At 30.4% G+C, this 27,856-nt stretch overlaps 4 protein-coding genes and 2 non-coding genes across 6 annotated transcripts; all 6 read right to left on the bottom strand.

Annotated features, from left to right (window-relative positions):
• Positions 1-234: 234 nt before the first annotated feature.
• On the bottom strand, positions 235-2,963 carry LOC107018216 (thaumatin-like protein 1b). Its single transcript, XM_015218638.2, has 3 exons — positions 2,775-2,963; positions 1,639-2,335; positions 235-950 (listed from the first exon to the last, which is right to left on the bottom strand). The coding sequence occupies exons 1-3, from the start codon at positions 2,839-2,841 to the stop codon at positions 707-709; spliced, it is 1,008 nt and encodes a 335-aa protein (XP_015074124.1). The 5' UTR covers positions 2,842-2,963; the 3' UTR covers positions 235-706.
• A 7,713-nt stretch (positions 2,964-10,676) lies between these two features.
• LOC107018432 lies at positions 10,677-15,241 on the bottom strand. The gene is made up of 6 exons (XM_015218916.2): positions 14,823-15,241; positions 14,706-14,754; positions 14,569-14,620; positions 12,089-12,252; positions 11,685-11,798; positions 10,677-11,263 (listed from the first exon to the last, which is right to left on the bottom strand). The coding sequence occupies exons 1-6, from the start codon at positions 15,185-15,187 to the stop codon at positions 11,111-11,113; spliced, it is 897 nt and encodes a 298-aa protein (XP_015074402.1). The 5' UTR covers positions 15,188-15,241; the 3' UTR covers positions 10,677-11,110.
• A 2,472-nt stretch (positions 15,242-17,713) lies between these two features.
• Positions 17,714-18,509, bottom strand: LOC107016160 (chaperone protein dnaJ 11, chloroplastic-like). Its single transcript, XM_015216644.2, has one exon. The coding sequence runs from the start codon at positions 18,409-18,411 to the stop codon at positions 17,944-17,946; it is 468 nt and encodes a 155-aa protein (XP_015072130.1). The 5' UTR covers positions 18,412-18,509; the 3' UTR covers positions 17,714-17,943.
• A 3,335-nt stretch (positions 18,510-21,844) lies between these two features.
• On the bottom strand, positions 21,845-21,950 carry LOC114077047. The gene has a single exon (XR_003578141.1). It is a non-coding gene; the product is annotated as a small nucleolar RNA Z279/snoR105/snoR108 (small nucleolar RNA).
• A 1,899-nt stretch (positions 21,951-23,849) lies between these two features.
• Positions 23,850-27,392, bottom strand: LOC107017066 (L-ascorbate oxidase homolog). Its single transcript, XM_015217345.2, has 8 exons — positions 27,200-27,392; positions 26,981-27,090; positions 26,293-26,563; positions 26,099-26,201; positions 25,447-25,804; positions 24,921-25,286; positions 24,722-24,800; positions 23,850-24,592 (listed from the first exon to the last, which is right to left on the bottom strand). The coding sequence occupies exons 1-8, from the start codon at positions 27,323-27,325 to the stop codon at positions 24,380-24,382; spliced, it is 1,626 nt and encodes a 541-aa protein (XP_015072831.1). The 5' UTR covers positions 27,326-27,392; the 3' UTR covers positions 23,850-24,379.
• LOC114077046 lies at positions 24,009-24,115 on the bottom strand. The gene has a single exon (XR_003578140.1). It is a non-coding gene; the product is annotated as a small nucleolar RNA Z279/snoR105/snoR108 (small nucleolar RNA).
• Positions 27,393-27,856: the final 464 nt, after the last annotated feature.

Raw genomic sequence — 27,856 nt, 5'->3', positions numbered from 1 at the left:
CAAGCATCACCATCCATTATATTATATGATACGCCTAATATTGTTTAATTCACATATTATATATACCTAATATATAATATATATAATTTCACAGGCAAAATTTAAAGGGCATAAATAAAATATATTTAGATTACACTCCTATTTTTAGGGGGTAAAAATACTATTTTTGATCCCTTGTATTGGCTCATTAATCGAATGTGACGTGAAAAAATAAAATAAATTGACAAAAAGATATAAGAAATAAATCACCAATCCGTTTTTTTAAGTTTATATAATTTCCACCAACTTGGAATGGTTACAAACATAAAAGCATATTATACATAATTTTTCTAGCTAAAACCTACCTACCAAATGAATCTCCCTCTCCTAAACCTAATCCCAATATTAATTCAAATTTAAAATATAAAACTAAAAAAAGTCAAATAAAAAATAAAAAATTAAATAACCTCAAAAATCTAAATTTTGTGGCTATAGAGACCTTTTTTTCACCAATTAAAAGGTAATTAGGTGTACGTCAATTAAATTGACACGTAAGCTGACTCATTTCCCCGTCACATGGGCCACACATGTGGGTCACAAGGCCCAATTTAATGGTCCACACGTGATACAACACCCCAAATTCCGACAAAATAACATGGGCCGGGTCAGGCCGGCCTTTTCGCCTAATTTTTTTTTTGAGTGTCAACAAAAAGTCGAAAATAAAAAATTAGTAGAGCTGACGATGCAACTGGAAAGTGGCTGTTAAGAAGGCGACGGCACCGGCTATGGCCGGTGAATTGAACACGTGCATGCACGTGGTGGTTGGAGATGCACTACTGATATCCCATGCACCATCATATACCATAGAGTTGTTGATCGTTGATGGCTCGTTGTTATTGTCGTTGTCGTTTTGATTGTTACTATCTTCTGGTTTTTGATTTTGTCCACTTGATGATGATGATGACTTTTGACTGCAAATGGAATTGTATTATCAAATCAGCTATATAAATCTTTATTGATATCAATCAATTCTTATATCGTAAAAATAAAATATATTTTAACAAACATTCGATTCGAATAAATTTGACAATAATTCACACAAAACTAGACCAATTGGTGGGCTACGGCTACTTGGATAAAAAGGACAATTCATTGTCTTGGGTCAGAGAATCTCTTTAAGCCGTTAAGTTTGATATTTTTCCCAATTCCCAAAGTTGACTTAGTTAGCATAAGTACTAAAATACCCCTACACATAACCACATACCCCTACTACAATGACCTCATATATTATGTTATAAAGTACTGATTCACCATACGTGGAACCCATTCTCCTACAAAATGATCTCACATATTATATTAAGTACCAAAATACCCCTACTAATTTTTTACTTATAGCCCACATACCCCTACTAATAATATGATCTCATAGATATTTTGTTTTTACATTGAAAATAACGTCCTAACGTTCCATTTGACAGGCCACATTCCCAACTCGAATCCCAATGTGTTCCCCCCACCCCATACCCAAGTAGTTAATTTTGTAAATTAAAAAAATAATATAACGAGCTCAGTTAGTTAACTATCTAAATTTGATTAAATTGCTTGTTAGTATGAATTTATGAGAAATTTTTTTTAGAGAAGATGAATAAGTAAGTTTACCTGGTATTAGGTGAAGGACAAAATGTGATAAGATAATTATTAGCGCCAGCACAAGTGAAGGTACTCGTTTTATCATCGTAAGCATAGCTGTAAGCACTCGGACAAGCTTTTTTAAACAACGTTGAATACGATGATGGTTTACAAGTCGTCGGATTATTAAACGCTCCGGCGCAACAATACTCATCTTTTCGAAAAGCTTCACACGCGCTCTTACACGCGACGTTTTCGCCTCCCACGCTCATCACTTTCAGCTCCGACGGACACGCGCCGTTCAAATCCACCAAACATCCGGTACTTGTACAATTGTTACCAGAACCACCTTGTGGTACCACAAGCATTGGTAAGTTGTACCCATCGACTAAACTGACGTCGAAGAAATCCATCCCGTTGGATCCGTCGAGTGTGAATTCAGCTAGAGTTGCCGGCGGTGCAGCGTTGCCGCCGGCGCATTCGAGCTTACCGGAGCCGCAATCGCCGGTGGCGCAGGTGAATTTTCCGGTGGGATCTTCGGTACAATGTGTACGAGCCCAGAATCTGCCGCCCCATGAAGTGGGCACACTGATTGTTTTCGATTCACCTTGTTGTAGAACAAAACCAGTGGTGGAAAGTGGAGCAATTCCGGCGTTAGATAATAATCCAGGCCAAATTGTTTGCTGGCATTTATTCACCATTGTAAATGTTGCAGCTGAATTTACACCTAAAATTTCATAAACCCAAAAAGAAAATAAAAATCAAATCTTTGAACATAAATTGATCTAAAATCAGCTCTAAAAGAACAAATTTAGTGTTTAATCACTAGTTTTTTGTTTATAACAGCGAAAACAGAGAGGGTTTTTCACTTGTAAATTCACACCCAAAAAATGGGGAAAATCAAATCTTTAAACATTATTTGATCTGAAATGAAATAAGATTTTACGCACAAAATTCTACTTCATCTTCCTCTTTTAGTATAACTACTAATTTCTGTATTATTACCTGTTGGAAAGAGCTAAAAACAGAGTTTTCTTTGTAAAATGTTTACAGATGAATGTTGTATCTTATTTATACAATATGATCCAAAAAATAATGCTCTTAAAGATAAAGATCAATGCTTTTTTAAAAAATCATTTTTTGGACTTATTTTTCTGAATTATTACCTGCTATGAAGAGCTGTGTAATAGTTAAAAACAGAGCAAATAGACAGAGCAGTTTCACTTGCGCCATTGAAGAAGAAGGTGGGAATGAATATTAATGATGCAAAAGAGAGCTTGTGAATCAAAATCCCTAGCCTTCTCCTTCTTCTTCCTCTTAAAAATGGAAAAAGGAGAAATATATGGTTTTTTTTTTTTTTTGGTAAGAAGAAGTGTGAGGAGCCATTTATAGAAAAAAAATGAACAAGTGTAACGTTGAAGTAGTGTGGGACCAGTAAAGTATTCTTTATTTATTGTTCGTCCGTTTTAATTTGTTTGTCATATTTGCATGTGAATTTAACTTATTACTTTTCTCATTTGTTTTTTATTTGTCGTATTATATTTTTTGAAAGTTAATTTGATTTATTTTTAAATCTATATAAGATTATATTAATTCAATATTTAAAACAAAAAATTTACATATTCAAAACTATCTAAAAAGTACTACAAATTACAATTTTTTAAATATTAATATGATTAAAAGAAAATCTCAAAAGAAATTCTTATAGTTTGATTCTAAAAATAAAAATCATGACAAAAAATAATGGACGAAGGAAGTATCAAAATTTTAGAAAGTAAGTTTATAAATTTTTTAATCTAAATAAAAGAAATTTTTATAATTTAACTCTATAAATAAAAATCATGACAAATAATAATGGATAGAGAAAGTATCGAAGTTTTAGAAAGTAAGTTTATAAATTTTTTAATCTAAAATCTATTTCAAAAAGATAAAATGAAAAATTTAATAAAATGTTACTTATTAAGTGTAAAAAATGTATCATTTTTCTAAAAAAATTGATTAAATAGGAAATCAAGTTGTATAAATTAGGTTAGAAAGAGTCATTTTTGTTCGGTATCAGAACCAATGTAATTTTTTCTTTATAATTTTATTATTCTAACTTTAAAATCACACTATCTAAAATTTGTTTTTTACTTTTTAATATTACACGTTAAACTAAAATAGGACGAATAAATTAAAATGAAGAGAATATCTTTAGATTAGTAGAGGCAGTTGGGTAGCCAGATAAAAGTTATTTGTGTGTTATTTTTAATATAATTTATATGATGTTTAGTAGATAAATAAGAAATATAATATTTGTGTATGAAATTAGTACGATGAATTGATTAACAATTTTAATATTTATATAAATAATATATATTTAAATAATAAAATATTAAATATTTATTCTCCATATAACTAAATTCGTATAGTTCTAATCAATTATTAAACGATTCGAAATTAAAAATAGTTTGAAGTATAGGCTGTACGAAAGTCTCAATTTAATTTGTCATCTTTTGTGCAATTAAATGCTTGCTTTAATATTTTGCTTATTTTTATATTTTGTTTGTATTGACAAATATAGAAAGAAAAAAAAATTACACCTTCTCTTTTTTAACCGTTTTATTGCACTCTTATGAGTATTTTTCATTTTCTTTTTGAATTTTTTCATATTTCATGCAACATTTTCGTTTTTCAACAATAATCCTCACGTGTTTCGTACCTACGTACCCAAAATATATGGGAATAATTTAATGAGTAAAATAAGAAATAATAATTTTAAATATAAATAATAATTTTGAATATATATTTTTTTATATCTAAAATCAAAAATACTGGGTACACATAACCCTGATGCTACTATCCAAGAAATATTCACCTTCATTTTTGAGTTAATTAGTTTTCATGATTTAATTGGACTTATATCAATTTTCCTGCTAAATTATTTGCTTTTTACATTAGAAATTAGATTATAAGAAGTTCAAACTGCAATTAAATAATAGGATTTTATAATAACATTAGACAATAGTTAAAGGAATGATATATCGTCTTCTTAATTAGATTTTGTTTGGCGGTCCTCATTAATCATTGAGCTAGTTTTGAAGTCAAATTAAATTAATTATTTTTACCATGAAATAATTAGATTATATAAATTTTTTTGCATAAAGGTCAAAGTGTTATATTATTATTCATGTTTCAAATATTTAATTTTATTTATGTATTGTGTATTCCTCAATACTTTCACCTCGTGAGTTAGTTATTTTTTCTTTTTTTAAGGAAAAAAAATTTAAAAAAGTTACGTATTTATCCAATTAATAGGAAATATTGGGTCTTAAATGATTCCTTCCACATTTCTTTCTTTATCTTAAAGTATTGGACTCTCTAATTTCAAAAGAGGAATATTATTTGTTATTCCTATGATTGACAATTATGAGAGATCAAATTTTTAAAAAGGAAAAGAAAAAAAAACAAACTAAGTTACATTCATAATTTAGGCTTTCCCTTTTTCTTTATCAAATCTACGCTAAGAATTTAAAATTACGACTCGCAGACAAAGTTATCTTACATATCTTATATCGAAGGGTCAAAAATTTAGAAGGAAAAGTTTGTATATATATATATATATATATATATATATATATATATATTCTAGTTTTACACTCTCATAAACAATAATATTTATAAAAATGAGGAAAATAACATCTTAGAATTAGAGAAAACAAGTTACATGACATTTCACATAGAATCTGTCATTTGCATCGTACCCTATTCCTCATCTTATTTATCTAGATTAGATATTAATATTTTTAAGATATGATTAATTATTTTTCTTTTCTTACTTGTGAACACAATAAAATAAATACATAAAAAGATTTTTAAAAAGTATATTTTCTCCTTAGTACAAACACACCTCAATTTGGCTGATTAAGTCCTTTTTAATTTGACTCATATTAGAGTTATCGTGAACGCTTAAGATACTTCATTAATCATTTGAAAACTAATGATGAGACAATTAATGGGAAATCAATTTTATTTTTTTTTAAAAAAAGGTATGGATTCAATATGTTATTGTAACTTATAATTTGTGATTATGTTATATTGAATATGAGTTTTTATATGATAGTAGTAGTGCATTTCTTTTGAAAGCAATTTTCCAACAGTATTTCTTTATACGAACATAACTCCCCAAAAAGGACAATTTTATAATTCGAGTTCCTTGTAGTTTTACGTCACTTATATTAGTCTCTCAAATATGTCGTCCTTGAATTAACACTAGCGTATACCACTTGATTTCGAATTATAAAGTGCATAAATTATTAATTATTATCATAAATAGAAATGTTATGTGGAGTGTGAAATTGAGTATACAAATTAGTGTTGTTTATTTGATGTACATTATGTATTGTTGTATGTTGACAAATGTCATCGCTTCATTCGTTCTTTGATTGAAGATACCTAGCTAAACTTTATTATAAATTAATTCACCAAACTAGCCTAGAAATTAGGTGAAAGAGTCCTTTCCATGCATAATCTCATTATGATTATTCTTCACAATTAACTAATTATATATTCCATAATATCTCCTATAATAATATATTCAGTGCATTGAACAAGTAAAATTGAGAAAAATAGTCAATACTTACCTTCTAGCTAGAGATATATGATAGGAAAAATGTACTAAAACTAATAAATATACGATCATCAAAAGACCACCTTCTAGCTAGAGATATATGATAGAAAAAACATACTAAAACTAACAAATATACGATCATCAAAAGATCACAAATACAAATAGAAACTAAAAATGATAAATAAGAAACTATTAAAAAGAAGTGTTAAAACTACTGACAAAAATGCAAGTAGAGATAAGAAATTAAAAATCTGTTAATAATAGAAGAAAAAAGAAATAATTAAAGCAAAAAAATACAATTTGGTCTCATCATAATAATTCTCTAACGTCAGGAGCAGTATTATTTGCCGGAAGCAAGGTTGTCATGTACTCACATTTACACATAACAATACAAATTAGAGGCTTATCATGATATAATATATATATATGCCTTGTCCTTTTCCACTCTTTTTTTTATTTAAGAAAATAGTGAATCGAGTTCATGATACGTATTTTGGTCAATTTAATTCATCAAATTTTTTGTGAAAATTTTCTTTGAGTTACGTTATTATAGAGTTAAAGTACATGTCTTATTAATTTGTACAAATTCAACTACGATATATATTATATTTATCTTTTTTCATAAGCTTGTAAGATTAAAAAAATATGTCAATCCTTCTTCTCTATGACCCGCCTGTTGATTTTAGGTGTGGAATTAAACTTTTGTAGAAATAAATAGAAAAGAAAAATCAGATTCTTGAAAAAAAAAGACTATGCATGGGAAAAGGAAGAAAAATCTAGAGATCGAGGTAGGCTGGAGCCAACAAAATATCATATCACAAAAAGATGAATATGCAAATTGCAAATAGATATTATATTGTATTTGGCCTTTTGTCACTTCATTTTCAACCTCAACATAAAATTGTTGGATATTTCATATTCATATTCTAAATAAATTAATGGTACTTTATTTTTAACACGTACGGTTAATTTGTGCATGTGTGCCCATTATGTTCCCTACATTAATTTTAAAATATTTATTTACATTCGATATTTATATCAAGTTAAATTATATATCTTTAACTATCATAAAAAATAACATTTAGTATATAGTAGCTAGTCACCACATATTTTGTATTAATTGATTCTACAAACCAAGGAGATATATGTTCAAAAGCTTATAATTAATTTGAGAAATATTTAGCACGTAGTTAATTTGAGAAATATTTAGCATGAATAATATATTTTTTTATAGGTTTGGGCCTTAAAAATGAAATTGTTTATGTTAGTGAATGCTCAAGTGGAACATATTTTCCCCATATACGTGCAGATTAACTTATCAAGCTATATAATGCATACTGAACATTGAGTGAACCAACAAACAACATTCTTCCAAATTTTAACATTTTTATAAAGTGGTCAAGTAAATATATCGAAGTTAACTTTAATTTTTGCTCACTTTTAACTTGAAATAAACATTATCCAAACTCCTACTAACTGATCATTTAAGAAATTTCATGGAAATTAATCAAGATTGTCTTATCTACTTATTGGTAAGTAGTCAATTTTGATTTGGGGTTTAAATTTGATGACTGAATCTTGAAAAAGTCTTATCTGTCCAACTTATTGGCCACTTGACAAAGTTGTGAGAGAGAGTCTTTTAATTGTTCTATACTTTAAGGAAGCTCCATATTGTAAAGCTAGTTGTTTACTTTCATTTTTACCTAATTTTGCTTAATTAATATTATCCAAAATTAGTAAACATTATTAATCATTTAACTGCTCTTTCCTTATAACAAGACTCTTAAGCTTTTTAGCTACAGCTACTTTGACCAATCCAATAAAACTACATGGTGCATGCTTCTTTAATAATATACAATTACTTGTTTCTTTTAATGATGGAATAAACGAGTTTTGGTAAGAATTACATCGGACAATTGATTTATTCAATAATATACAATTACTTGTTTTTTTTTAAATGACGGATTAAGGTTATAATATAGAATATCTTACTAGCTCAGTTAGTTGACTATCTAAATTATCACCTTATTGGTGAGAGTTCGAGACTTGACATGCTAATCTCCTCTTTGTTTTTCCTTCCCCATACCCCGATTTAAGGAAAAAAAGGTCATAAGTTATGTATGAAAGAGCCCCCTCCAAAAATCTTGGATAATTTGATTTTCAATTAAAATTAATTCCATAAATAATCTATTTGAATTGTCAATAGTTGAAGATAAGATAATGTTTTTTGATCCCTCAAATTATGGCAAGTTTGGTCAGACATGTTAGAATTTTTGATGAAATGTTTCAAAACGTGGTCAAATAAATTAAGGGCCCATAAATTAAAACATTTTGGTAATAGTTGAAAATGGTGGCGGCTAATTTACAAGGACAAGGTTTTTGACTACAAGTTTTTAACTGTGTGAATGGCGACTATGGATAATATTTCATCCGATTTCAGATACTCATATAGAGACTCATTAAATTTAAATCCGTACATTTTAAAGCCTATTTCCAGAATAACTCCTAATATAATTTTTTGAAAAAATTTGAAATTTCTAATTAAGGATTTAAAATTTCAATATTTATGCCATAATCTCTGTTAGTTAAGAATTTGCTTCTATCCACTTATTTTTTTTATTTTATTTTTTGTGTTTTCTAAGATTCTTTTCCAGCCTACTACTTTTGTTTCTCTAATGTAAATTCTTCGAACTCACTTTACTCTCACCCATTTGCTTGCATACTATTTATACATTGAAATTTCTATATACAAAATATATATATATATATATATATAAGTATGTATTTGATTGTTACTTTCTAAAAAGCAATCTGCACATGTACTTATCTTGAAATTTCTATCATCTTATCTTAAATAAAGGAACTACTCTACTTTTTAGGGGGCAGGTAAGCCCTAAGCAGTAAAGCAATTTCCTTTTAAATCTTAAATTTATACTATTCATACTATATATCGGAAATCAAACACTTATCAATAAATAAGAACATTTAAATAGTTAAGCAAAAGGAAATTCTCCATTTAAGATCATGTTTCATTCAACGGACTTTCGATAAGATTATAGCCTTTAGATCCTTCACTCATCGTTGTATGTATGTTGAAAGACGCTAATTACAAGAGGATGAATACTTGGTCCCTCCGTTTCAATGTGTTTAGCTTATTTATCTTTTTAATTTGTTTAAAAATATATATAATTTTTCATTAACTCCTTTTTTAACTTGCACATGTTAAAAACCAAAAAAACTAAAATAATTTTTTCCATACATTCAACATATATTTAACTTAAGAGTACAAGACTTATTTACTTTCTTGAATTTTACATTAAGTCAAAATAAAAATCATACAAACAAATTGACCGGGTTGAAGACTAATCAGTCTTAAACCTCTGTTGCTTTACCAAAATAGTACTATTCAACCTTAGAATAGTATACAACCCATAATATCAATATTAATATGACTAAATTAAGTGCATCCACGGCGGCAGTGTATTTACTGTGTTCATGTGTGACATCTTTTTCAGAAAAAGGCATTTGGTTAAGAGTCACTATCTTTTGGTGTCTGACAAGACATTGGAGTCGCTGGGACAAAGACATTAAGCACTAATTAGTAGCACATATACCCCCAAGTGGGTACCTTATCCCTTTCTCCACTGGCCACTCCGATAATCGTATAATCGCAGAAATAGCATCCACTAACCACTTTTCGAGTTTAACATATATTAAGTTTTGACCTCGAAAGTTTTCATCCATGAAGCATAGAAAAGTAAACTACCGACAGAAACAAATTCCTAATTTATTTTTTTTTCATTTTGATTCAACAATTTGTTCACCTTACATGTAACATATATTATTATGTAGTTATGATAAAGGAATGGCTATTAATCACACCCAAAAGGTAGATGAACAGAACTTAAATAAGCAGAAAATGACCTGGCCACGACCTTTGTAAACTGATGCTGATAGCTCCATGTTATCTACAACAGTTTTTCAAGATACAACATATGAGCTGAACCTATACAGTATACACATCAACGTTAGTCAGCAATTTTGAATTACACCAAACCACTGTCTGCCTGAATAAATGGAGAAGTGTTTCTCTTTACAAAGAACGAATCATGCGTTCAACGTGTTGCCGTTAATAAAGAAATTAAACAAAGAAAATTCTAAATTTGCAGTCCAATGAATCAGCAAAATAAAGAGAAAAAAATGAGTCATGTATGTGTTAAACAGTAAAAATGAAACATCACTTGAAAGGAATGTATTTTGACAATCTGTACGTTTCTCTGTTACTCAAGTTTCTGAATAAAACACATTACCTGTACAGCAACAGCCGACGGCCAACACAAATGTCATCGATGTCTTTGTCCTTCAATCAATGAGTGGAATATTACTCCAAGCAACAATAGCAGACACTCCTCTTCCTCTCTTTCAGTACCATCAGCTGATACAAAAAAGGAGTGACATATCGAAACCAAAAGATTCTTTTCATTATAGTTTTCCATAAAGACAAACAAGCTCTCAATCCCAATGTCATCTATCAAGCAAACATTATGCAAAATTTTCAATGTTTTTAACATCACAACTCCAGTACTAGTGTTTCACTCAAAAGTTCATGGCTTATGGCATTGAACAGTGGATGTTGATCTACAGTAGAAAGAATACTCTCTCCTGTCACCCATCACCCACCCCCAAATCCCCTCCCCTCCCCTAGAAAAGTAGAGAAAAATAATTGAGGGGAAATAGGAAGCCTTGTCGGCAGAGGAATGAGATCTAACTTCCAGATAGTACATGCATGTACTAGGAAGTATTACAAATACATTTTAATGTACTTTTTGAGGATCTAATGATGGCCAGCATGGAGTATACTCTCACAGTCCACAGATGAATCTGATATTCTATTTAGCTGTGAAGCTGTTTCGCTAGGTCTCGAAGGAAACGTGTGAGAGACCTTTCTGCACGGACAACATCAGTGTTTACTTTTCCTTCCCCCTTGTCTGATTTGCTCCTTTTTTCACGTATTGATTGTACTTTCCTAACAAGACCACGTAACTCCTGTACAACGAGATAGAACATAATCAGATAAATAGTATACCATGGCAAGACAAGCAAATTATAATTTTAAAAGACACATAATTTTTCTTTAATTTCTCAAGTACGGGCAGCTTATTCCATAAAAACAGCACAAGTAAATTGTTGACACCTTTAAGCTAATTGTAATGAAACGCGCAGTTAACCAAGCTAACAACTATGTCATTTAAGGTCAGGCTGCACATTTGACAGCCTGAAATACTTATCTGTCCATATTAATTCTTCATTACTAGTTTTCCTTTACCGATTATTTGTCTTTTGAAATGAACATATACAAGAAGAGATTGAGCATGAAAATCATAAAATTATGTGTCAATTCAACTTATACACCAGAAAATCCAAAAAAGAAGATAACTCTAGACCTGCGTATAACATCTGAACTAACCTGGCGATCAAAATCAACCTCACTTAGAGAATAGATTTCTTTAGAGATGTCAACGTCCTTATTGACCAAGCCATCAAACCATCTATCGGCTAAAGCAATATTGTCCTCAGAACTCTGAAAATAAGCACAAAAAAAAGAGAACTTTAAACTTTCAATTGTCCTGAAATTAGTTCCTAAGTAAAATTTAAATTGTTGTCCTGTTATGTTATCTAACCCACATTATGCAGGTTTCGTAATCAGCTCTTTTATTAAACAGACGAGCAGAACAGCTGTTCTCATACTTGTTAATTTTTCATGGAAATAGATTCGCGATTGTACTTTCTTGTGCTCAGTCATAACTTTAAACACAGTAAAGCAGCCAAAGAAATTTGATCCCCAAAATGAGGAGTGAGATTATGACATACCTCTTCGTCATCCTCATATTCAGTCTCTTCAACTTCCTCATCAACATCTTCGGTAGTCGAAAGTTCCGAACCAGATAAAGCCTGAAATTTAGTTTGGTCTCCATCTTTTGTTGCCTGAATTAAACCATCCATCAATTCAGGCTCAACTTCTCGCAATAATCTACCTAACATGAATTCGTATTACATCGTGAGCATATAGATCCAACATACATTAATTTCATGTGATCAAATTTCAGGACAAGAAACTGAAATTATAACACTGCAAACATTTCCAAGGTTAACTTACTCCCAAAATATTCAGCAGAAAAATTCCATGGTTTAGGAGTGCATAGATTTTAGAATTCAAACCATCAATGTAAACAATCTCTTATCAAAATGTAGATAATAACAACATTAATAGAACTTTAGTAATATGATGCATCACAATTACTATGAGCGATCAATCAATTAATAAACCACAACTCATACTGAATATCATGATTTTTTCAGTCATGGGAATGCAGTTCACAGATCAATTATACAAAGCACAGTTCTAGAGAAAAATGGAACAAAAGACATGACAAGCATATTCACTGTGGCCTGGAACAAGAAATGAAAAGGCAGGAAGTGGATAATGCATTCACAAGGGATATCTAATTTTCAGATTGCTTCCTCTGTTATTAACATGTATGTACTCAAATAGCTGTATATAATTGCTGGATCTTCTAATAAGAGATAGCATATATAGGTCAAACATTAAGTGACACACCAACACCTTTTTCACTAGAATGACCCTTCTCAAAAGAATAAATTTATTATTAGTGTGCTTCTGTTCAAGAATAATATCAAGTTGATTCCTCTTCTTTCAATTGACAGCGCTGCAGTATTACTATTTAGTGTTTACCCTCCATTTGCATGAACCTCCTAAAAAGTATGAGATAAGGAAATTAGAAGGATTCAAATTAGAACTCTATTACCATTCACTAATTTTCTATTTTTGCTATCCCATTAACGTTTTGGGATCATCAACCTCAACTCACAAATTTGTTTATCCATTCCATTCTGCACCAAAGAGATCAAATTTCCTTTGAGCCCTTTCCATTGAATCTGTCACAGAAGCCACTCCGATGAAAAATGGTGAGAATGAAAAACTTTGCAAAAGGAACTCGAGAAATTACCAAACGTTATGCATCAGATCTGAAGGCAGTTTCACAAGCATTCCTACTGCTCAGTTCTATCTTTTTGCATCAATCCCCTAGAAGCCTACTATTACATCTCATAAATTATTTGCTTTTGTGGATGCAAAATATATGAACTAAAAGAAGATTCTATGCGACATAAACTTCTTTCACCAATTGTTGTTATTTTTTTGTGTAACACAAGTATTTGTTTTTATAGCGTAAAATTGATGACTAGAGAAAGCTTATGATAAATCAGTTACTGAATTTATCAGACGGAAAGAACCATAGATCCCATAGTTGTTTCAGTGAGGCAAAGAAAACTAAGATGTTTACAAGATCAGAGGTTGAACAATACAGAGAAATTTAGATTATATATGACCGACAATAGATTGACGAAAAATGCTTCCCTCTTCTTGAGTTGTTAATTTATGAATTGTTTCTAACATCACAAAATCACTGGAAGAGCGGCTTTAGGTAGCCCCAGCACTAAAAATCCTACAACATCATCATACCCAGTGTAGTCCCTCAATGTCGAAAACCCCCCCATTTTATACAAATAAATAAAAAAGAAGATGGCACCAGCACTAAGGTAGACTATATATATGCGGGATAAGCACCAGCACTAAGGTAGAATATATATATGCGGGATAAGCACCAACTAGTAAGGAAGAATACAACTCCAAGGGTACTGTTCTTCTCTAATAATTTGATGTTGTTGGTGTAAGTAAACTATAACCATATACGGATTCCTGTCAACATGTTTATCCTTTAGGGGTCGAGGAAAGTAATAGACCCATTTTGATAGAGACATCTGCTAAAAAGAGGCGATCCATACTTGTAAATTTAAAATGTCATGTTTTAGAGTGTAGTTTCAAATGAATTCAAAATAATGGATAAAAGTGTAATGTGATTTGAATCAAGGTAAAACATTAAGTTTATGAATTTTAAATACGGCACTGCATACTACTAACTCATCTGCTTTTTCAATTTTAGCAAATTGAGATTACTATACTTCTTTCCTAAATCCTTATACTCCATCTATTCTCCTTCTTTCCTACCAAATGCTCTTGATTATATGCCATCTTTTAAAACAGTTCACTACCATGCTAATTAAGAAATTTGCGAGTTCCTTTTTACTTATCAAGTAATCAATATTGACTATATTAATCCTACATTGGATATAAGTATACAACTGAGATATCTAATAGATTAAAGGTACTATAACTTACAACTTCTGCTTATCTGAATACAGAACGATGCTATAAAACATTTGGATATAAAGATCATTTTGATGGAGAAAGTAAGCATCTTAAAGCATACCTATGTAACTGAATTGCCTTCGCTTTCCTTCTCGTACATCAGGACCTAGTCTCTGCGGAAAATGAGCAAACATGTTACACTCACTAACAACGAAAAAATAGCAATAATACCTCACAATTGATAGAACATAAAACTACCTTGGCCAGCATAACGGCTTCGTATACCTCTTGCTCCGTTGAAGCCACTCTACAGTGAAATATGAAACATTAACTTGTATCCTTTAGTCAATTGTAACTAGAAAGTTCTCTAATTACCTGAGAATGCGCTTAATTTGAGGAGCAGAGAACTTAGCTAAATCCATAGCCCACCGGACGGCGCGTCGAGCTTCACGCTTCTTCTCGTTACGACTCTTCCTTGTTTTTTCATCGGAATCGCTGTCGCCCTCTGATTGATCTAACGGTAATGGACTTTCACGTGATTTAAGTGCCGCGCCGGAACGAAAATGAGCTTGCCGGTAACCGGAAGGTGATGCCGTGAACGACGGCAGTCGGCGAACATTGCAGGTCGAGAAGAGTGGAGATTGAGATTGAGATTGAACAAAGTGGATGAATGAAGCGTGAACGTATAAATAGTGATGCCATTTTGGCCAATTCATCAGAGGCTTCATTACATTAGCCATTTTTGTGCGACTGTGTTAGCTTTTCTCGTTTTGCTTGTATTCGCGAACTTATAATGAGTCGGGCCTCAATATCAAGGTAAGCGTAAAAAAGGCCATATTTAAGATATTGGGCCTCGATATCGAGGTAAGCATGAACCAGGTCATTTTGTAGTAAAGGAAGATTACGCGATTAAGTAAATTTATATTATTTTAATTACTCACTATAACTATAGTTTGCTATAATTATGTGGGTTGACTTTGATTCTATATAATTAGGCATATTTGTATATGTATAATTCACTAAAATATATAAATATATATTTATAATATATAATTATCTAATCAATATATATATATATATATATAAGTTATAACTATCTAACCAATATACATATACAATTCACCTCTCTCCTACTCACTGTGCTCTCTCGCTCGCCTCTCTCCAATTATCATTTGCCTCTCTCCTTCCTCTCCCAATCTCGCTGTCCTCTATCCCCTCTCTTTCAATCTCGCTTGTCATATATACAAATACATATGTATAATATAAAATTATCTAACTAATATATATATATATAATTCACCTCTCTCCCACTTTTTGCCCCCTCTCTCTCTCGCCTCTCTTCCAGTCTTGCTCGCCTCTCTCCTTCCTATAGCATGTAGCTAAAAATAGTTATTAAATTATAGCTATAAACAGTAATTAGGCTATTTTAGTAGCTAGTGAACGTTCCCTTTTTGTAAAATACATGGCCCAACTATAGGCATCATCCTTGGGCCTCTTAGTACGCCGTCCAATAGAAATGCTCTACGTGGACATATATATTGTTACACGTATGACTTGGGGCCATGCTTCCTATCTTTATTAGTAACATAAGTTCTGTTTGTTATGACGTTATGATGGACGTGATCGATACCAGATATGTAATGGTGATTCTTCGAAGATAACTTATCTCTGGATCCTTCAACTCATCCTTTTAATATTATTTTAAATATAATATATTTTTATTTTGTACATGCACTATGTATTTATTATGCACGTATATTTAATACTTATTAATATCACATCATGTTAATAATATATTGGGCTAAATTAGCTCAACATAAAGACATCTAGCATTAGAAAATTGAATACTTTTTTTTAAGTATGATTCAAATTAGGAGAGCTTATCACAAAAAGGGAGGTGTCGTTTCAACAAGCAACGGCTCTTGGATGTTCATTTCCACTTCAATTTCCTGTTAAGAATATTGATCTTTTTTGTCACTCTCACTATTGGTTCGTGATGAAATTCTTCTCCTTCGATATCGACATTTAAATTTATCAATCCTTGTTTAATTTTCTCTTTTTTTATTGGCCATTTCATAAGACGATATAAGGAGATCACCCTTTTTTTTCATCAAGAGGCGAAATATTACGACAAACATCCAATGATTAACACGTCTAATATAAAAAATAACTTTGTTAATATAGGCTTACCATTGATCATGAGAACAATATCTTAAACAAATTTTTGATGACATGTCTTAGAGAATACTCAAATTTTGATGGCCATAAAATAACTGCCAAAGTTGAATTTTGCATTTTTGAAAAAATATAAGCAAGAGAGTTATTAGTGTTTTCTATATCTTTTACATGTAAAAATATATTTAGATATTTATTCTATTAAAAAAAATTTACTCGAATAAATTATGAACTTCTAAAATACTATTATAAGAATCTCTATCAAAAACTTACAACAACTTTCCAAATAAAGACTAAAAGAGAGAAAAGAATCATAAATGACTAACATAATATCTACGAAAAAAGCATAGGCCTCAAATAATTTGAGAAAGAAAAATTACTTAAATAAAGACAAATATATAATGTGTTGTATTTTGTAATTGTAGAAAGATGACAGATTACACTTACTAGTTGCTACTCAACTTGCTTTTGATTTCGTAATGATGAGATGTTGAATTCAAAACATGGATCGAAGTGACTTTATTAGTACTTTTATTTTTTTCAGGAACGTATAAATTTCGGTGAATATATTTATTTAAATAAAAAATTTTATAATAACATCATATTTATCGAGCGTAAAAATAAAAAATATATAATGAAAGGTGTAAATATAGTATAATATTTAAATTAAGTCCTGCAAACTTGACGATTATGATATATTATTTATTATATATGAAAAAAATATATCAAAATTTAATAGAAGATTTATCACATCAATTTGTTATGAATTGTAATTCTTATCTTATAGAGTGGGGGACCTATGATATTGTGGACCAAATTGGCAACATTTTCACCTCACAAAGTCACAAGTAGGACATGTGAGAAGTCATGGAACACGATCAAAAATCTACAAAAAAGTATTTTTCAAACTTCAATTTTTACTTTAAAATATATCTCAAACATACATTAATAGAAACATATGAAAGGAATACATGATCATTGACCAAATGAAAAAGTTTATACTTGTTGCTTTCCAAATTACGTACGTAATAGTATTTTGACTAAATATTAAAGATTATTTATGTGGTTATAAAGAAAAGGTAAGTATATTGTAAATTCTAATAATACAATTGTTGATCGACTTAGTCTGATTATTTATCTTAATCCCAAATAACATAACAAAATTTTAAAGTATTATATACATAAAGTCACATTTACATGTACTGTACAAATAACGGATCTTATTATCGTTATAAGAAATTTCAGATTTGAGTTACGATCAGAAATTAAGTCGTGCTCATCTAAATTTTGTGACTAATCGGGCGGGAGATTTCGAAAAATTCTACCAACACTGATCGGTTTCCCATCCTCGGCGAACAGTATAATGGCTGCGAGCTCCCGCCGGTGAGAAACCAACAGGCCTTGCAATTCTATTTCCAAATAGGTTCCGATCATAATTAGCACGTTTTTCCGGATCGGAAAGAGTAGCATACGCTGATTGGACTCTTATAAAGTCCTCCGCCGACGAATTACGAACATCCGGATGCAAAATTCTGGCTAATTTCCGGTAAGCAGACTTAATTTCATGAGAATTAGCTCCAAATTGAATCCCTAAAACTTCGTATAACGATGTATGTGAGGCGATTGTAGAGCTACTAGTAGTAGCAGTAGAAGTCCTCTCCGCAGTGGAGTACGCGGCGGAAACAGAAAACGGCCGCTGCTTGAAGCTAACAGAACTCCGCGGTGGTGCAGCGGCGGAGAGTTTAGAGCCGGTAATTGAAGTGGAGAGAAGAAAAGAAGAAGAAGCCATAGATTTGGAATAATTGTTCTAGAAGAATTTGGTTAGTTTATTGGAGAAAATAATAGCGTGTGAGTGGATGTTTTGAATAGATAGAAAAAAATGGAAGAACATATTCCTATTTATTAGCGAAAGTTTGGAATACGAAGAAAAAAAAAAAGCGTAAGTGGAATAGTGCCGTAATGATCCAAAACTAATTTTAACAATTCTCATTTTATTTTACTTATTCGTGTTATTAAAAATATTAACGAAGAAAGTATTGAGTATGAGTTTAAGACGATTAGTCATTTTGCAATCACGACTTATTTATGTTATTAGATTCAGAATTTGTATATTTAATTAAAAAAAATTTGTGTCATACTCCTCGGTATATGCCGTTTGATTACATATCGTGAAACATGGATTATTAAATATTTATGGTTTAATATCAAATAAAATTGAAGAAGTAAAAGCTCCCATACGCTCATAGTAATGGTAGCGACATGATTTGTGGTACGTGTGAGGTCGGGTTTTTTTTTGCTTTTGGATAGTATAGTCTTATCATTGCTGACTCAGCCCGACTCTTCGTGTGTTTTTAATTTGTTTATCTGATTTTAATTTAATAAAGTATCTAAAAAATTTAATTTTATTTTGAGTTTAAAATATATGAAAAGTATTAAAATATTCTTTGAATTTATTTTAAATATTTCAGAAAATTAATATAAAAAAGAAAAAACTTTTTTTTTTCTAAATGAACTAAAATAAAATAATTTAAATTTAAAATTCTCTTGTATCACATAATGAAATGATTATCGAGTATTTCAAACTTTAAAATCTTTTAATTTTTTTCTTAAATTTTGTATCAAGCTATCGAAGCTGACGAACTATAAGATTGGTGTGTAGGGCTCTAGACAAGTAGCACATGTTTAAATGGTAAAGTTTGTCCTGTCGGTTCATATCTACAAAGGAGAAACCAAACGCGTATTAGGAGCAGCTAGCTGGCCTCCCTGTCAATTTCTCACGTCGGTAGATGCTAACTTTTTTATATTTATACAAAGATTAGTTAAGCAAATTCTAATTAGAATTGAATGTCAATCAATTCAAATTCATAATAAATGAAATTAACAAACTACCAACCACATTAGTTATGTAGTATTAAAATTAGAAAGGAAAAGGGTCTGATATACCCCTCAACTTTGTCATTTGGAGTTGATATACCCCTTGTTATAAAAGTGGCTCATATATGCCCTTACCGTTATACGAACGGCTCACATATACCCCTGTCGTTACAAAATGGCTCACATATACCCTTCATTTAACGGAAGTTAAAGAATTAGTTTTAAATTTATATTTATTACTTCTAATTTTTTTAAAAAAATTATTTAGGGGTATATATGATTCTTCTATCAAAGTTCAATGTATATTTTAATTTTTTTCATACATAAATTATTTTTTGACTTCTTTGATTATAATTATTTGAGTTTCTTATTCTTATTTTATTTTTTTCTTTCATTCCTTAGTTTAAAGAAAAAAAAATTTAAACTATTTTTTTTGTGTGTGTATTGTAATTTAATTTCGTATTCGAAGAAAAAATTTGGTCATCTACAATAAGTTTTACAAGAATATTAGTGAAAATAAATTTGATTATCAAAATAATAATTATAAAGTAGTAATTGAAACCAAAAAAAGTCAAAAAAATATGTTTGACGATGATTAAATTTACTCATATGGTATTATATTTATTAGAAAAAAATAATAAAAATTTAGATTAAAATAATATTTTTTTTCATTTCCGTTAGAGGAAAAGGGTATACGTGAGTCATTTTTACAAGTAGGGGTATATATGAGTCACTTTCATAACAAGGGGTATATCAGCTCTAAATGACAAAGTTAAGGAGTATATTAGACCCTTTTCTCAAATTAGAAAGTAACATATTGAGTATTGACCTTATATACTCCACCTAAATCACTAAACTATTTTTACAACACTTGTAATTTTTCACTTTATATATCCAATAAAAGCCAAATTCACTTATATAATAAGGTGTGTTATTATTGAGTATGAAGTCTAAAGTCATCATCATTGCGATTTAGCCCATTGTCTCAAAATTTAATTTAGCAAAGATTTGTTGTCTCCTTTCACATACTGTATTTTCCTTTGGCAAAAAGCTAACCAATTAAAATCAAAAACACATTCTAATTTACAAACATGTTTTCTTCTGTTTCGTTAAATAGTGATTAAAAGAGTCAAAATAATAAGAAAGTAAGAGATATTAAACATTAGAAAAGTTAAAAACGAATAATAAAAAATTGTTTATTTTTTGGAAATAAACTTCAGAAATAGATTATTGTAACCAGGCTGAGCCTAGACGCCCTTCTCACATTTATAGTGCAAGTATTGACCACTCATCATATCTCATTATAACTTGCCTGAAGGATCATGATTTTATTAAGTCTATTGCCACAATTATTTATTCTACCCACAATCTCCATAACTCTCTTACATTGTCCAATGTGGGATAATTTACTTCCATTCTTAATTGCCAACTCACATTGAAGTATTAGGTTTTTTGTACTGACTCACCATATCATTACAATTATGAATTCAAATTTAATTATTATTGATATTTTAATTGAGTTTTGTATATCTATATCTATACGACAAAAGTTATGAATTTCGATAAATCCATAACATGACCTTAAAATTGTAGTAATAGTAGTTTCCTGTGAATGTTTGGTAGGCCTTTGGCCATTATTTCGATGGTAGTGAGAAAAAAAGGGGTATTTGAATTTAAATATATAGAAACCGATAAATTATATGTATGAATTTCACTTTTAAAAAAAAATTGAAATACTATAAAGTAAACAAATATTTGAAATAAAATGAGTGTGGCCTCTATGATGGTTTGACGGAACAGATGAGGGAAGCAATGACAGAAATGATTTAAGTATGTAAATAAGAGGTGTTCAGATTCCTAAATAATGAGATGTGAAAGGTTGGTGTTGGTGAATCTGAGGAGAAGTACGCTTAAATGTATCGATTATATATAATTATACAGAGTATGAAAATACACGTGAAGTTTACTGAAGACATAATCAAAGATAAGAATAATTACGTTGTATTGTTAGTTGTCCTTATCAATTCCTCACGTCAAAACCGAAATCGTTCTAGAAATGCTAAATTTGGATACCACTTGGAACAACAGAATTAGATATTTATACAAGATTAGTTAAGCAAATTCTAATTAGAATTGCATGTCAATCAAATTAAATTCATAATAAATAAAATTATTCACTTAGTATTCAATTAAAGCCAACTTCACTTTTATTAAAGGTGTCATATTGATTATAAAGTCTATTGAGTCTAATAATCCAAATCCAGCAAAGATTTGTTTAAAATAAAATGTCAAAATATATTTTTTTTTTTTGAAGGGAGGGGGGAGGGAGTTGAATGGCTTTAGAAATCAGGATCAGATTGGTAAAATTGAGGACGCCCAAATTGTCGTAACCAGGCTGAGCCTGGGCATCCTTCTCACAAAATTATTGTGAGTATTGACCACTCATCATATCCCATTAAAACTTGCCTGAAGGATCATAATTATACTCTGCTCACTGTCTTAATTATTTATTCTACTCACTAACACCCATAACTCACTTCATTCTCCAATATGGGATTATTATTTACTTCCATTTCTTAGTTACCAATTCATCCGATAGCATTTTTTCTATTTTAATTTATATGATTTATATTATTTTTAGTTTATTTTAAAAAAATGACACATTTCTATATTAAGTAATAATTTAACTTTAAAATACTTATTTTATCCTCGATGAAACATTTAAAGGCCATTATTCTGTTGATGGTGAGATAAAGTAGTATTTGAAAATTTAGAAATAGAAGTTTGTGCATAAATATGAATTTTTCTCGAGAAAGTTAAAATAATATAAACAAAAATTTCTTTTGAAATATTGTTTATAGATATTGTTACAAGTGAAGACATATAACAATTAAGAGTTGATTGTATGGTTTAATGAGATATTTACTATAATGTTCAAAAGATGAAAATAGTAAAAATAAGGATGCTTAAGATAGATGTATAGATATACTATTTGAGAGAAGATTACAAATGAAAATATTTAAAACAAGATTAGTGTGACCTTCATGATGGTTTGGTGTATAAGAAAAGAAAAATAAGACTGAGATGATTTGGACATGTGAAGAGTAGATATTCATATTTTTTAGTGATAAGATATGAGAGATTAGTATTAGAGAGAAGAGGTAATCAGAAAGAACTTAAAAACATGAATAGTTTACTAAAGGCAAAATTCTAAGTGGAATCGAAGATAAGGAAGATTAGTTAGGCAAATTTTAATTAGAATTGAATGTCTAAGTTCAATTTTATCATAATAAATGAAAGTAGCAACCCATCAACACTAATTATGTACTAAAATCAGAAATTAACATAGTGACCCATATGTTTCACCTAAAAGTACAAACCATTTATATTTAGATATATTCACTTTATATCCAATCCAAGCCAAATTTCATTTCTATAAGAAGTGTTATGTTGAGTATAAATCCAAAAGTCATTGTGAATCAATGCAAAAAAACCCTACTTTATATCCTTTTAGGTAAAAAGCTAACCAACAAAACCATGAACTTCTAATTCAAGCATATGTTGTCCTTTGTTTTATTTAAGTGATTCAATGGGTCTAAATAATAAAGTAAAATTGGAAAACGACAAATTAAACATTAAACCCAAAAAATTGGCAAGTTAATTTACGTAGCTTAATGTATGCAATTATCGTCATGCAATAGATATCTGATATTTTAAATAAAATTTTCTCTATGGTCATATTTCAAATTTAATATCTTAGGTTAAAGATAAAAGCAAGTCTTATCATTACACTATAATTCATGTTGGTCATATTCAGGTACAGCTCAAGCATATTAGTGGCCTAAGACGAAAATCAAACGGGGCCTTAAATTTGTGTTATTAATAACTTTTATGTTATTGATTTCTTCTGATTTTCAATTAATAATATAACTATTTTTATTTTAAATTATTTTTAATGAGATATAATACTTCAAATCTTTCAAATTTCTTCTAATATTTTCTTCATTTTTCATGAAAAGTTAACTTTTTAAAAATAGCATTCAATATTTGTTAAAAAATAATAACTTATAACCTATTATTATTAAAAATAAAGCCCCATAAATATGAAGGCCTAAGGGACAAGTATCTTTTTAAACACTATCGAGCCACCACTGATCATATCCTTTTATTCAAATATCTTTAATTCATAATTTTTTTAAAAATATTGTCAGACTTATATTTAACCATACTTTTGAGGCCATAGAGAGACTATTTGCTGTTTTTACCGGCCACCTCCATTGTTTAATTTATTTATTTTTCCCTCAGAAGCGTTTTGTTTACTTCCTTTTAGCGTGTATTTCTTTAAGCTTACACTGAATTTATTTTTTATTTTTTACAGTTATATAAGATTAAGAACCAAAAATAGTAACAATAAGAGAAAATAAAATAATAGAAAGTATAGGGGAGTAAAAATCCAAATTTATTGGAAAACTTTACTAAAAGGGGAGGGGAGGGGAAAATAAATAAATAATAGGGATCAGATTGGTTTGAACGAGAGCGCCCAAATTGTCGTAACCAGGCTGAGCTGGAACGCCCATCTCGCATATTTTGTTGCGAGTATTGACCACTCATCATATCCCATCAAAACTTGCCTGAAGGATCATACTTTAACTTAGCCCAGCCTCCGTTGTTTATTCTAGCCAACCAGCCCACAACTCTCTTCATTCTACGATGTGGGATATCCACTTCTAATTTTTACTAAGTTTTAAGTGCGGAGATAATATTTTCTACGAAATCGATTCCATTTCCAATCCTTTAAAAATGAAGAAGTAATCAAAGGCTTATATATATTAGCTTACTCTAAAGTCTATTATTAAAACAATACTATTACTAACAATCAAAATTTATGAATCAGCAACTTTTCCACATTTAATAACATTTGCTGGAATTGGAGCTTCATCCCTTGGAGAAATCTTGGAAGGATGATTCACATCTCCTTTAACTCTTATATACAATTCTTGTCCAAGATACCATTTTTCTGCATCCTGTGATCTCAGATTCCACATCCCTTGATTGTCCAACTTTATTAGTATCGCGGTCCATGAATACGGATACACCTGCATTTTCGTTTAGAAATTTAACTTATATATACTGCAACGAAATAAATCAGTTTTACAACTCTCAGTGTGATTTGTTATAAAAGGTTGCTTCACAGTGCCTAGTACGAAAATAATCACAACTCAAACCTGAATCGTTGAGCGATAAATAGCATCAATCATATTGTATGTTTCCATCTTTTCCACCTCCCATTTACCGCGTCCCATTCTGCAATACGTTCAAGATTTATAATAAGAACTACGTCTCAATCTCAAGCAAGTTAGGTTTAGCTATATCAACGGTCGAGTGAATGAACAAATATCCCAAAATCGAGCTAGCCGTAATTACCCGACAACAAAGAAGTTGTATCCATCAGAATGCCACGTTTGTAACGAGTCTGACGGATTTTGGAAAACAATATGAACAAAATCATGATAATAGGCATCAATGACTGAGATACCAAGTCTAGGAACATCATCTACTGGTGAAGCAGGAACAAAACCAGGCTCGAAAACATCACTTAGCTGGAAATAATCTGCCAGCTTCAGTGGTGTTCTCGGGTGCAAAAACGATACCCCATTCACTGTGTATCGATTTTGTCCATCCAACGCTGCCTCACCGTTCTGGAGGATCAGTGTCCGGCTTATGTTAATGCTTCCATATACATAAGATCCTTGAGGATTACGCCTCGCAGCTCCTACTAATAAATCTGTCCTGTTTCAATAATTGGAAGTTTCAATTTCCAAACATTATTATTCTTACAACAAACAAGCATGTTTGTACTTTGTCCAGGGGCGAAGCTACAGTACCATTCACTTAATATGTATAAGTAATTTATCAAAAGTCCGTAACCTGCATTATAACCTGTTTGTACCTTATTGATAGAGCTTGTTGCAGTGAAAATCTGTACTCGTCCTGAGAAGGTTCATCAGGGTAAACAGCAACCAAGGGTTCAACATCAAAACTGGGATATCGTATAATAGCAAGACCTGAAAGTTTCCTGGGGATGAATCGCGAAGAGGCCACCATATGATACGAGCTATTATAGCTGTGGTTCTTTGCAGTAACAAGAACAGAATAAGATTGACCAACATGGATGTCTAGACTTTGGTGGTACTTTTTTAAAGTGTAGGCTCCTTCAGTCTCAACCAAAAGCATTTCATGATCCTGGATTTTGAAATTTAAGGTTGTTTTTAATCCTACGTTCGAGATTCTCAATCTATAGGTAGCCCCTGAAGACGAAACAGAGAAACCAAAATGTCATTAGGTACACACAACGGAATCAGGATTTTCAACAAGGAGATTCAGAACCACCTGAGATACGAACACGAGGTAGTACCTTTATGACTACACAAAATGCTTTGTTTATGTCAAAAGGATTTAAAAATCGCACAACAACTACACCTTGGTCCCAATACAACAACAACAACATACCCAGTGAAATCTCACTAGGTGGGGTCTGAGAAGAGTAGAGTGTACGCAGATCTTACAACTGTTGGTAATTCTCTATACAAACGTAAACTTACCGGGTTGAAACTCAAAGGTAGCTTGATCAGATCTCATTCCATTGATGAGAATGGCATCTGGAAAAGGCATTTTGCATCCATCTTCTAGAGAAATTCTCAAGTCCTTCACAAAAACAAATAAGGTTACAACTAAACTACATTGTGCATTTTCATAATCTATAGCATTTATACTTATGTTACAACTGTACACATACCTTATACTCATCAAAATACCAATCTCCAATTAGTATATCATATTCATAATCAGGACGCGTAAATGGAAGAGGAACAGTCTCAACGTTGTTAATTCGAATAGGACCATAGCCTCCAGCAGCTTTCTGGAAAAAAAGTGAAGGAAAATAGAAGAAACTTCCAATCTGATCTTTCATCTGAAATTTGTATGTCCAATTTTTTCCAGGCATAATTGGACAATTGGTTCCTTCAACTCCATCTTGCCATGAATTCCTCCTTAATTGCACTCCATTCCTTATAGTTTTCGCGATATTTTAAGTTAAAGATCATGAATATAAGTTGTTCTAAAGAAATCATGAATGTATCCGAGACAAATTCAGAACACAGTTAACACTTAACGGGCAAAATGAGTATGATCATAGTCTCGTGGAAGAACTTGATTCATGCAGAGCAAAATTTATTCTTTCGAATCCATTAAATCATTTTCCGAGCTTGACCTTACCTCAATAGTTGCATTTTCTGTAGACCCTACACATGTTGACTTTCATTACATATATACAATATCGTTAAAAATCGTGTATGTATACTTAGTTCAAGTTGAAAGCAACGAGTTTAATTGAACCCACAGAACTCGTCCTATATCCACCGCTGACGTATAATTGGTCATAAAACATACTTAGAAATATCTAACAAAAATATTGAATAAATTACCATGTCATGAGGAAAGGTTCAGTCAAGTTATTATAAACATTGACAATGACCACATCATTTGTTGTTGTGTTCAAAAGGGGCCCTGGAAACTGATTATTGATCATAATAACCTGTTTTCACCATCGCAAAAAACAAATAGTTATTTTTAAATATTCTTTAGAAAAAACATAATTAACAAAAAAAATTAAGGTTAAGAAAAAAATATTAAAACAAAGTGACCTCTTTAGGATCTCCAATGAGTGCATTAGAGGAAATTGAAACAACCCAATCAAAGTGAAGTAGTTTTGAATGGACACTAACAAAAGTAGAAATTGTAAAAATATAAAAGAGAAAATTAGTCTTCATTTTTGTGTTTCAGTTAATAATAGTAAAAACTTTTGAGTAATTGTTTTATAGAAATTTCTCTTGGTAATAATAGTTTATGTCTGGAAATTAACTAATGTGAAGATATTTGAAGGAAGTTAAATAGTTTAATTAGGAATTCTCATTGTGATATAGGTAGATCACAAGGTCTGTGAGGAAGATCATAATATACCTTAGTAAAATTGCCTCATACCTAATTTATTATTTGTACGAACCATAATATGATGAGACTACACTGTATATATTGTAAACGATATGTATTCAAAATCAATATTGAAAGTTATAAATATGGAACTTATTATACTTTTACAATTACCGACTCAAAATTTAATATTCACAAAAAAAAAACGATTTTTCATTGTTCTGTGTGAATATATATCTACAATTACATGTATTCATAACAAAAGCATATAGGTTGTCAAATTGAGTTATCTTTTATTTAAATGCTGAATATATCAATTGTTATTGATTTCTTCAAAATTCTAAATTAAAACCAAGTGAATAGAATATATT

Source organism: Solanum pennellii, chromosome 4, assembly GCF_001406875.1.
Source record: "Solanum pennellii chromosome 4, SPENNV200".
In the NCBI taxonomy this organism is placed as follows: Eukaryota; Viridiplantae; Streptophyta; class Magnoliopsida; order Solanales; family Solanaceae; genus Solanum; species Solanum pennellii.
This window is presented reverse-complemented; position numbering and strand designations above follow the sequence as displayed.

Coding starts and splice junctions, on each gene's coding strand:
- LOC107018432 (XM_015218916.2), bottom strand. CDS start 15,187: ATGGCTAATGTAATGAAGCCTCTGATGAATTGGCCAAAATGGCATCAC. Junction 14,621..14,705: donor AAGCCGTTATGCTGGCCAAG/GTAGTTTTATGT, acceptor CATTTTCCGCAG/AGACTAGGTCCTGATGTACG. Junction 11,799..12,088: donor AATATGAGGATGACGAAGAG/GTATGTCATAAT, acceptor GCTTATTTTCAG/AGTTCTGAGGACAATATTGC.
- LOC107018216 (XM_015218638.2), bottom strand. CDS start 2,841: ATGGCGCAAGTGAAACTGCTCTGTCTATTTGCTCTGTTTTTAACTATT. Junction 2,336..2,774: donor TACACAGCTCTTCATAGCAG/GTAATAATTCAG, acceptor ATGAAATTTTAG/GTGTAAATTCAGCTGCAACA. Junction 951..1,638: donor TGTCCTTCACCTAATACCAG/GTAAACTTACTT, acceptor TTCCATTTGCAG/TCAAAAGTCATCATCATCAT.
- LOC107016160 (XM_015216644.2), bottom strand. CDS start 18,411: ATGGCTTCTTCTTCTTTTCTTCTCTCCACTTCAATTACCGGCTCTAAA.
- LOC107017066 (XM_015217345.2), bottom strand. CDS start 27,325: ATGAAGACTAATTTTCTCTTTTATATTTTTACAATTTCTACTTTTGTT. Junction 27,091..27,199: donor TCATTGGAGATCCTAAAGAG/GTCACTTTGTTT, acceptor TGGTGAAAACAG/GTTATTATGATCAATAATCA. Junction 25,287..25,446: donor CAACAAGCTCTATCAATAAG/GTACAAACAGGT, acceptor TTATTGAAACAG/GACAGATTTATTAGTAGGAG.